This window comes from Gavialis gangeticus, unplaced genomic scaffold, assembly GCF_001723915.1.
Source record: "Gavialis gangeticus isolate Ggan-Ray unplaced genomic scaffold, GavGan_comp1, whole genome shotgun sequence".
Taxonomy (NCBI): domain Eukaryota; kingdom Metazoa; phylum Chordata; order Crocodylia; family Gavialidae; genus Gavialis; species Gavialis gangeticus.
The window spans coordinates 14280576-14292470 of NW_017729003.1; the positions used below are offsets into that span (position 1 = coordinate 14280576).

General features: G+C 45.1%; 1 protein-coding gene across 1 annotated transcript in view; it reads right to left on the reverse strand.

The window, feature by feature from the left end:
• Nucleotides 1-7202: 7202 nt before the first annotated feature.
• STOX1 (storkhead box 1) overlaps nucleotides 7203-11895 on the reverse strand; it is a 46325-nt gene continuing 41632 nt past the window's right edge. The window contains exons 3-5 of the mRNA XM_019507735.1: nucleotides 8976-9825; nucleotides 7697-8079; nucleotides 7203-7568 (exon numbers count right to left, since the gene is read on the reverse strand). Of these exons, the coding sequence (XP_019363280.1) occupies nucleotides 7444-7568; nucleotides 7697-8079; nucleotides 8976-9825 (1358 nt within the window). The 3' untranslated portion in view covers nucleotides 7203-7443. The remainder of the gene's footprint in view (nucleotides 7569-7696; nucleotides 8080-8975; nucleotides 9826-11895) is intronic.

An 11895-nucleotide genomic window follows, 5' to 3' on the forward strand; every position in this document is an offset into this window, starting at 1 on the left:
GTTTTTGTTTTGGGGTTTTGTTGTTCTCCCGCCCTGGCGGGGGGTCGAGCTAGAAGATCTACTAGGTCCCTTCCGACCCTAAATCTATGAAGCTATGAAACTATTCAAGATTAAACAGCTATTTTCTTTCCCTAGTGTTAGCCCCCTGCCCCCCAGCCCATAGAGAGAGTAATTGTATTCCTCCCCAGTATAGACGACTCGTGGGGGGGGGGGGCATGTGCCCCCCACCAACATTGGCCAATAACGACACCGATTTCTGGGGGCAGTCACCACTCACCACCCCCCTCACCACTACTACCACCTGCAGGCAGTCACTGCTGGCCGATACCACCAGCAGCTTCTGCAGGCGGTCGCCACTCACCCCCATCACCCACAAATTGTGCCTCCCCAGTCTCAGGCACAGACAGGGGGGATAGTATTCAGTGCCATAAATAAATGGAATTTAGCAGGTTAAATTACCACCATTCTAGCACTTAAGTAAATGGTCCACATCCAGAGTCTAGCACAATGTTGGAAAATTGAAGCCTGATATTTGTCACCACTGCTGCCCCACATTTCATGTTAGCCAAAAAAATCTTTTAGGGCTTTAAACTGAGATTGCCAGGGAACAGGTGGACAACTACCAGTACAAGCCAAAGAAATGACAACCATGGAACCAGCAAACCAGGGAACAATTAGGGTTGCACCGATAGAGATTTTGGGGGCCGATACAGATGGGCAATTTTTAAGGAGGCATATCAGCAATACCAATCCGATTTTTTTTTTACAGCGTGAAGAGCTGTGTGCAGCTGGTAAATCTGTTGTGGCAGAAGGGGAGGGGGGAGGAAGAGGCATCGGGGATCAGGACCCCCATGGTGAGGGAGAAGTGGGGCTGGGGCAGGGCATGGGATGGAGCCATGGGTCATTCGAGTAGGAGGGGCTTCTGCCACTATGGGGGGCATTCCAGGAGGGCATGAGGGGTACCCCTGGAGCTGCACGAGGGGGGGCTGCAGCTGTGGGCCGGGGCTGTGCCCGGTTTTTCCTGGTAGGGGTTGGGCTAGGCTGTGCTCGGGGTGGGCAGCAGCGGCACTGGTAGGGGGGGCTGCAGCCCCCTCCAAACTCACTGTAGCCCCCCTCCCAACACTGCCCATCCCAAACAGCCTCAGCCCAGCCCCCTCCCCTCCATGCACCAGGAAGAGCCCAACACAGCCCCGACCCCAGCCTGCAGCTGCAGCCCACCCCCCACCGCACAGATCCAGAGGCACATGTTCCCCCCCCAGAGGGTGCATGCAGCAGCAGGAGCCATCCACCCCATCCAGTGCCCCTGCCCCCCTCCTTCCCTCACCGTGAGTGTCATTGATTTGGCCCCCCGTCCCTGCCCTCCCCTTCCACCACAGACTTAAGAGCTGCATGCTGCGCTCCTCAATGCCTACATGCTGCACACATTCACAAGCATTTATTGGCCACAACAGGTTGATTTCTGATACAATCAATTTTCTTTACAATCAGTGCTGGTCCAATATCACATATTTGCGCCTCTAGGAACAACAGGAAGCATATTCTGACAGCTGAAGGACAGGATTTTCTGCAGCACGCCAGGATTTTCTGCAGCACACCGGGAAGCCTAGGGCCTCTAATGGCAGGCTTAGTTGCCTGTACACAGGGCCATCCGTAGTTGGGAGTGGATCGGGGAAACTGCCCTGGGCCCAGCGCTTTGGGGGACCCCACAGAGCCACACCAACTTGGGTGTCTGGCTGCTCGCCACCCTGCTCCCCCCTGCGTCTCGGCCCTGCACAGGCTGATTTGCCCCAGGCCCTGCACCCTGCTATGGTCATCTCTGCCTGTACACAAATGCCAGGAGCATGGACAGCAAGTAGGAAGAACTGGCCCTCCTGCTAATGAACAAGCAATATGATCTCATAGGGATTATGGAGACCTACACCCTGCATAAGAAGGATCATGTTGGGAAGAAGGGTGGAAGAGTTGCTCTTTATGTGAAGGAACAGTACATCTCTCTAGAATCAGACATTGGCAATGAAGAAGGGTGTCTTGAGATCCTCTAGGTCAACATATGGAGAGAGCACAGGGAAGGGGATTTGACTGTAGGAGTTTACTACAGACCTCCAAACCAAGAGGAAGAGCCCAATGAGGAATTCTCTAGAGAACTGGCATAAGCTGCACATGCTTGGATCATGGTAGTCATGGACGACTTCAACGATCCAGGCACCTCATGGGATAAGGACTCAGCAAGATCTGATCAGCGATCACTCACAAATCTTCCTCATTTACATTGAAGAGCTCTGACTAAGTCTACGGACCAACTGGGGTAAGGCACTCCTTGACTTGGTTCTGGCCAAAGGGGATGATTTAGTGAGCAACCTCAGGATTGAAGTGAAACTAGGTGACAATGACCATGAGATGATCATTTTCTCCATCCACCATAAGACAGGGAAATCAGTAGGGTAGAAATCCTTGATTTCAGGAAAGCTGATGAAGCTTGGAGATTGGTTGGCGAGGCCCTGTGGGACTGTGGTGTGATAGGGAAGGGAGTACAAGAAAAGTGGTTGTTCCTCAAGGAAGCAATCCTAGGTGCATAAAGGAAGTCCATTCCTTTTCATAAGAAGGACAATAAAAGGGCTGGGAGACCCCCTTGGCTCAACAGGGAAGTCATGGACCTCCTGAAATTGGAGAGAGAAGCTTATAAAGGGATGGAACTCAGAAATTAGCACGAAAGAGGAATACTCAGCAATAGCCCACACCCATAGGGAGCAGATTAAGAAAGGAAAGGCAAAAACCAAATACAAATAGGCAACTGTAATCAAGGACAACAAAAGGTCCTCCTTTAGATATGTAGGTAGTCAGAAAAAAAATAAGGGAAGAATAGGGCCCCAATGAACAAAATGGGACAGCTGATAACTGACACTCAGGACAAAACTGAACCCCTAAACAAATACTTTGCATTGATATTCCACCAGTCCAAGGGTGTTAGCCTGCTTAACAGGATCATCAAAAGGTGAGGTGGTCACCCTCCCATAGTTGGCAATGATGTTGTGGGGGAACACCCACAGAGGCTGAATAACTACAAGTCAGCAGGACCAGATGAACTACACCTGAGAGTGCTAAAAGAACTGGCTGACATCATTGTGTGACCTATGGCAAAGCTATCTGAGGACTCTTGGCTCTTGGGAGAGGTCCAAGAAGACTGAAAGAGAGCTGATGTGGTGCCCATGCTCAAAAAAGGGAGAAAGAAGGACCCAGGGAATTACAGGCCAATCAGTTTGACTTCAATCCCTGGTAAAATCCTGGAAAAAAATATCACAGCATCCATTATTGATAGGCTAACAGAAGGCAATATTCTAAAGGACAGCCAACATGGCTTCATTGTGGGAAGGTCATCCCTTACAAACCTTATTCCCTACTACAATAAAGGTAACTCACCACCTGAACAAGGGAAATCAGGTTGATGTCATATATTTGGACTTCAAAAAGGCCTTTAACCTTGTCTCCCATGATGTCCACATGGTAAAATTGGCAAAATGCAGCCTTGACAACTTTATGATCCAGGGACTAGGTAAGTGGCTTCAAGGTAGGACCCAGAGAGTATTAATAGACAAAACTGAGTCAACATGGTGGAAGGTGATCAGTGGTGTCCCTCAGGGTTCAGTACTTGGGCCAGTTGCTTTTCAACATGTTCATCAATTATTTGGATTCAGGTATTAAAAGCATACTGGCAAAGTTCACAGATGACACCAAATGCGTATGGGGGAGTGTGGTCATGCTCAAGGACAGGCTGGCGATACAGGCTGACTTGGATAGGCTTACAAGGTGGGCGGATCATAACCTGATGACATTTAACACAGAGAAATATAAAGTGCTCCATCTGGGGAGAAATAATCCACAATACACTTACAGGCTTGGCAGTGCTATGCTTGCCAGCACCACAACTGAAAGAGTCCTGAGGGTCATGACAGACCACAGAATGAAAGTGAGCCACCAATGCAATGCCATAGATGGCAGAGTGAATCAAACACTGGCATGCATCTACAGAGACATCTCAAGCAAGACTAAGGATGTCATCCTCCTGCTCTAACTCAGCCTTGGTGAGACCGCAGCTGGAGTTCTGCATCCAGTTCTAGGTGCTGCACTTCAGCAAGAAAGTGGAGAAGCTTGAGAGAGTCCAAAGAAGGGCCACACACATGATTACAGGTCTGAAGAGCAGAACATATAAGGAGAGGCTGAAAGACTTGGGACTGTTTAGCCAGGAGAAGAGAAGACTGAGAGGGGCCTTGGCTGGCAGCCTATAAGTATATAAGGCGCATACATCAGGGCCTGGGAGATCATCTGTTCACCAAGGCACCCCAGGGGAAGACAAGAAACAATGGGCACAAACTGATTGAAGATTGCTTCAGACTGGACATAAGGAAAAACTTCTTTACAATTTGAGTACCAAAGGTCTGGAACAGACCCCCACCCCATCCCTCCCAGGTGTTACAGTCACTAACCCTGGAGATCTTCAAAAAGCATCTTGATGCCCACACATCTGACCCCAGCAGTCTTTCCTGCCCAAGTGCAGGAAGGCTGGACCTGATGACATTGTTAGGGGCTAGAAGGGACATTATGACTATGTAACCCTAACTGCTGGCACAAGCAAATAAAGTAGTTTTCTTCCACATTTTAATTCCAAGCCATTTTTCAGCAACAGGGAATGCATATGAAAAATCCAGATTCTTTAAATCACCGTTATTTAAAAGTACATCTCATTACAAGTTTTGCAGTCAAACTTAACATACCATCAGTGTATTAGATTTATTTCTTTCTGCATGTGACAGGAGATCTTTTAGTTAAAGCCAAAATCCCATTTGCCTTACACTCATAGTACGCCAAACAGCTCTAGGGAGGAGATTATACTATTATGGTTCTTCCATATTACTGACCTCAGGTTTTCAATCTCAGGAGCTGGGTTTTTGGGGAGTGTGCAAATCTTAAAGTTTAGTTATATTTCAGAAGTAGGTTAGCATCGAGGGAGTTCTGTTGGCCCTAGAGTACACAATGGGAATATTTTTATGAAGTACAACTTGGATAAGTGTTTGTAATCATGCAGCTTCTACAGGTCCAGTTGCATCAGGCTACTAGTTGATTTGAATGAAGCACAACAACTTCAGTTTTTTATATTCAGGTTTTTTATTTTTTCCATTTAAACCATTTGTATTACAAACATGTTCACAACACTTGACTAGAAACAAAATTAAGTGGCTTATGAAAAATATTACATTTAAAAAACTAAATGAAATATTCATACTGTTGAGCTGGAAGTAGTGTCCCTCAGGTAGGTCAGCATAGTAAAGTTATGAGGTGAATTGTTCACTTCATGTTAAGAGGTGACCTACTTAGGGATGAGTATGCCGAGCAACAGCTGAGGTAGTATGAAAAAATGTTGTAATCACCCCATGAGAAAAAGTGAGTGGTGATTGGTGAAGGATACTGAATGGCAGATTAAATTAAAAGAGATTGTACCTGAGGAGAGGCGCGACCACGTGTGTGGGACAGAATAAGTGAGGACCGCGGTGCCCAAGACTAGCCCTGTGTGACTAGGGAAGTATTTGATTCAGATTTGGCCAGTTCAGAGGACAGCGATTCGATTCAGGACAGTGATCCAAATCTGAATCGATTCGGCCGAATCAGCTTCCGAAGATTCAGCACTGATCTAGCGATTTGGATTGGCTAGGGAGAGGCAGGCACAGCCAGGCAGCTCCTCCGGCTGTGCCTGCCTCTCTCTGGGCAGGGGGAACCGCGGGAGAAGCCCCCATGGCTGCCCTGCCCAGTCCCATCCCCCACCCGGCGACAGCCCAGTCCTGGCACTTAAAAAAAAAAAAGCCCCACACATCGGCTGTAGGGCTCTGGGACCTCCTGGCAGAGCCCCTCCATGCAGCCTCCATTCCCCAATTGCCACCCCCTGCCAGATCCCACCCCAGTGGCTCCCCCCCGCACCCGGTCCCAGCATCCCAGTAATTTAAAAAACAAAAAAACCTTGTACTCACCAGCAGCAGCAGCAGCTATGAGGGCCCTGGGGCCACATGGCAGAGCCCCACACACAGACCCTGCTCCCTGACCTCCCCCTGCCCAGCCCCAGCAATTTAAAAAAAAACCCAAACCCTAAACTTACCAGCTCTGGCAGCAGGGACTGGGGGGCTTGTAGCAGACCCCCCCCACAGTGTAGGGCAGTGGGGATCGCCACACTCACACAACAGCTGCCCCATGGCAGGGCGCTGTGCACTGTCTGGGTGGTGGGGCAGCTCCAAGTTTCAGCCGGAGTCATCAGTGCTCAGCCCCAGCAGCTCCAGCTCCCAGGCAGCACATGGTGACCTGCCAAGCCATGCTACACCTGCAACATGGGGCAGCTGCTGTGTGGGTTCCAGGTTGAGGGAGTGATCCCTTCTGCCCCATGCTGCATGAGGGCACTCTGCCACAAGTCCTCAGAGGCTGCTGCAGCCAGTGAGTGCAGGCTTTTTTTTTTTTTTAAGTGCCAGGACTAGGCTGGGCCAGGTGGGGGATAGGGCTGAGCAGGGCAGCCATGGGGGCTTCTCCCATGGCTCCCCCAGCTGTGCCTGCCTCTGCCTCTGCCCCAGCAGGGGGAGCTGTTGGGGCTCTGCCCTGCTGCCACTTGCCCAGCTGGCATGGTGGGGGCACAACGCAGGCACAGCTCACTCCGGGCAGCAGCACAGAATAGCCCCTGCTTCTAGCACTGCTGTGCCCACATCCCTCTGCCCCCTCCCAGAGTAAAGCACCCCACCCCCATCCTGGCTGGGCAGCTTGTCCCAGCCCCAATCCCTCTCCCACACCTCATCCTTCCCCCAACCCCAACAGACTTACCAGCTGGAAGCAGCTGTCAGCTGCCTGTTTAGTATATGGTCAAATCTCCAAATTCAGTCAAAACTTTTCTCAAGTTTTTCCGAATTTATTCAGATGCTTCAAATCAACTTGGAGCTTTTACTTGGTCTCTTGATTTGATTCGGATTTGGTCCCTGAATCAGGCCGAAACTCCTCCAAATCAAATCAGCTACTGAAGCCCCCCAAAATTCACTGTAGCCCCCCTCCCAACACCACCCACCCCAAGCATAGCCCTAGTCAAGATCTCATCTGAGCGTTGGATTTGAATTAACAGCTGTTGCAGGCTCGAATGAGACTCAATTTACTGAGTGAATTTGAATCTTGTGTGCGCGAAGAATGGAAATTAAAATCAGCAGAATTTTAGTTTAATTATTCATGCTTCTGGAAGTTTCAAATTTCTGTGAAATCCTTTCACTGATTTTCATCCCCACAAGTGATCATGTGAGTAGCAAACTTGTTTCACATAATGTTTTGCTTTAGGTGAATTTGTGAAAATGTTTCAAAAGCAGGGGGGGGATCCCTAAATGGGTATGCAACGCAGTAATGAAATGAGCAGATCACTGATGTTTTGAGTTCTTACCTTGGAAAGTCAATTCCACCATCTCCTGTCATGCTATGATTTTCTGTTCCTTCTAAGTTACTTGTTTCTTGTCGGACACTCTGTCCTAAAACTGTAGTATGCATACTACTAAAAATCTGTTCTTTTATTTCAATTTATTTTTCATTTCTTTGGTTTGCAGGCCTAGTGTCTGCCATGCTAATTTTTCTCCCATCTCATTGCTAGAGTTCTTCAAAGTTTCAGCATCTGAGTCAAGGTCAGTAGTGTTACTGATGTCAAACATAGTGACAGCAACATCTGAAGCCCCTATAGGCTCCACGAGGTCCACCTGCTCTTCTGTTTTTTTGTAAACAAACTGAGGCATCTGGCTGTAGAAACAATTTTGTCGTATGAAATTCTTGTTCTGGCACTCTAAGCTACCCAGTGACCCAGCAAGACTGTGGCATTTGTTTGTGTCATGCTCACAAGAATCAGGTTTATTGACATTGGTATCATACTCAGTTGGATCAGTTTCACTCCAGTTTTCCAAAGATGCTTCAGCTCCCATTTTTTGCAGTATCTTATTCCTTTCTCCTCCACCAGAAACCACCTGGCTTTGTTGCAGTTGACAAGGATTGGCATTCTCATCAAAATAATCATTATGATATAGTGAACTAAAAGGGCTGTCATAATCTGAATTCTGATAAAGCATGTACTTACCACCAAACTCTATATTTTCTGGCTTAACAGATTCAGACCATTTAAGTACTGTTATTTTTAAACATGATCTCATTCTTTTTATCAGTTTTTTCCCCTGCAATTCACACCATTTTCAGGCTGTTTAAACTGGTTAGCATCAGCTGGATCATTAAAAAATCTGAAGTTGTGAAACTTATCTGACATTTGATCTAGTAACTCACAAACAAAGATCAACTTTGATCACAGTGATGGGTATCTTTCAAACATAGTGGATACTTTATTTCTTCCTTAAACACAACTCTTCAGTATATCTTCAGTATAAAAAGAAAGGGATTTTTGAACATTACTATTTCTGTTTGCCTCTGTATGGACATTATATCGGGAAATTGAGGGAAAAATATTTGCTCTAAAGCCCTTGCATTCATCATTTATTTGTAATGTACTGCGTTGTGGATAGCTTGGGTATTCATTTAAATGATTTTTGTTCAGATAGAGAGAAGTATTGTTAATGTGGAATAATTTGTTTTGCTTGGCTTTGTGATCGTGCTTTTCAGCTACTGGTTGTTTGGCTTTGTGGTCAGAACTTCTTAGGGGATTCCGAGGCCTTGGCATTTGAAAATTCTGTTCTTGCTTCTGAGTCCCGCACTTTAACTGACTGTTTTTCTGACTTTTATACCACTTCGTATAAAGGTTCTCTCTACATGCCAGACCTAGAAGAGGATTAGAAATTTGTTTTTTTATATATAAAAACAGGATTTGTTTGGTCCCTTCTCATTTGCAACATAGGATGACAGATGTTCAGCACATTTTTTCATTTTCTCATTTTCTGATGCAAGCTTACTGATTTGAGAGACTCTCTGGGTTTTGCTACTTTGATTTCCTTTGCTCAATTCTATTGTGATGCTTTGCTGTTTTATTTTGCTTCATGTGAGCATATACTTTTGAAATGTGCTTTTGTCTGACTGGCAACTTTTCAGTTGAGGTACCTAAACTAATGTATTTTTTTTTCAGCTCCTCAAATTTTTGCCTTAATACTTTGTGCTTAATTAAATTATCAACCATCAGCAGAGGATTAATATGCTTGATGATTTCATGTTCAATATCACGTGGAATATTGTCTAAGCTATCTTCATCCCTAACTGGCCATTGTTTAGGTGGAAACTGGGCTGAAAAAGTGGAGTACTCTTTTGTAGGTTTCTGGATTTTTTTTTTTTTTTTTAAAGAAGTGCTACGCCTAAAAAGACCAAGGCCAAACTTTTTACATTTCACTTTTCCTTTCACTGAAGTTAAAGACTTGATTGTGTCACGGGAATGAATACCAGCTGATGTAGAGACAGATTGACTCCGAAGTGAAAGTTTCATTTCAGAGCCTTTTTGACCTCTTCCCTTAGGTTCATGGTTCATTAGTTGCTGATCTCTTTGTTCACTGAATGTAGTCTGATCAGGGAAACAATGACAGGATCTGCAGTGGGTCATGGTAGGAACATTTTCTTTTGTTAGGTCAGCACAGCTGTCTATGCTTACAAGATATGTGACAGGTGGCAGAGAAGACCAGTTATCCTCTGACAAGACCTTTTTCTCATGCCTCATGACATTATCAGTGACAAAGTAGGTGTGGGGTGTCACTATGAAGTATCCCTCTCCAGTGTGATAGATCTTCCTTTCCTTAATTAACATTCCAAGAGTATTATATAGAATTTCTTGTGAGGGAATGGCTATGCCTACAATAATAAAAAATGAAATATTTATATTCTGTATCAGAAATGTTACATATGCATGTATGAATCAATGAAAATTAGATGCAAAACAATCATTTACAATCATATAGCAGAAGTCAATTTACAAAAATAGTAAGAGTATCAGCTGCTTATCAGCAACATTTTCCCTTAGCATTGCATTCAGACAACATTTCCTAAAACAGCAATAGCTGCTTAGAAGCAACATTGCACTAGGGCACCAATCTACTATATAACAAATCTGGAAGTGACTGAGGCATGCAAATACTGTATGGATTACACTAAATGCTTTAAAACAGCTTCTAAGACCACTCTGACACTAGACCTTTTAGTAGCACAAACTGCGTTTTAACATTCAAACATCCACCATCATGTAAAAAGCTGTCAAATCTTTGAAGACACAAAGTCACTCTTTTTAGCTTCATAAACCAAAACCACCACAACTCAGTATACTCTGTTACCCGAAAAATTAACCCACAATAAAACCCTGTGACCATATACGCAACACAGGGATCACAGCTATAAGCAAAATTGGAAAGATGAAGAATTCTTAACAGAAGCCAGTATATCTCCTGCTCCAAATACAGAATTATCCAAAATTTCCTTTCATTGGTTAGGTTCTTTGCTCCCCCCAGTTATACAGCTGATCCAATAAAAAAAGATACCCCCATAAAACCTTTGCTTCTTGTATAGTTTCTGGACTATCACAAGACACTTTCACTAGTTAGTCTTGAAAGCCGGTTCTGTAGGCAGTCCAGTAGAGGGCAGCAACCACAAATTCTATAAAATAGGGGACAATGACAAAGATGCACTAACCTTAAAGTTTGGAAATCAATGAGTGACAAAGGCTAGACAAGAATTCATCTTCAACAACCTAATGAAGGAGTAATACAAAGGGAGAAAGAAAAGGGTCTACCACACTTCCTTCAGTTGCCTGTGTAAAATGTTAATCCATTAAAGATGAAACAAACAAAAACAAAAGCACCAAGCCATCTGCAAGCTGAATAAATAATATCTGTCTTCCAGGATCATAGGTAAAAGGGCCATCTGTTCCTGTTCCTAACATGCTAAAACTTCCCAATTTTCAGCATGTTGCTATAGTGTTCTGTTAAATATTGAACAAAATCAACTAAACACTATAGCAACGTGCTGAAAATTGGGAAGTTTTAGCATGTTAGGAACAGGAATAGATGGCCCTATGGTCCTGGAAGACAGGTATTATTAAGGGATTCTGGCTCCAACTTGCAGATGGCTTGGTGTTTTGTTTTTGTTTGTTCCATCTTTAATGGATTAACATTTTACACAGGCAACTGAGGATGTTCCAATTATATTAGACATGATTAAGTTTTTATAACACATGTAAATAATCACACAAGACAGACCTCCTTTGCTCATGGCATGAGCCAACCAATAACCATCGGCAGGTGCAGTTCACTTTGGGCAGGCTATTCTACAGTAGTTCATAACAGCAATATTTACATCTTTCTCTGAAACATCTGATACTGGTTTGTCAAAGCAGGAAAACCCTGGTTACAATTGCCACACAGATTTAGCTTGCTGCAATCCATTTCTATCAAAACTTCTTAAATCATGAGCTAGTGATTCTGATACACTAATGAAAACTAGACAGATTGCCAGTTTTCACAAATCTTGATATCTCTGCAGTCCCACTCCATGAGAAAAAGTTCCAGTTAACACCATTTTACTACCAGCATTTAGAACAGTAGTTCTCAACTAGGGTGCTGAGGCACCCTGGGGTGCCATAAGAACTTGCCAGAGGTGCTGCAATGTCATCATCATTGTTACAGGGTGAAACTTCTCTGCGCTTCTCTTTTCAGGAGGTGCCTGGGAGCCAAACTGAGAAGCTGATGTAGGAACAAGCTGCACTCGTCTGAGTTACATTATGTGGGCAGGCATGCTGCCTTTGCTGTGGCTCTTTCCAGTTCAGCTCTGACATGCCCAGGAGGAGGAGGAAGGAGAGGATGAAACCAGGGAGGAGGCAACTCCACGCTCACCGCGTCCCGTGCAAGCTGAAGGAGACAAGCAGGCCAGGAG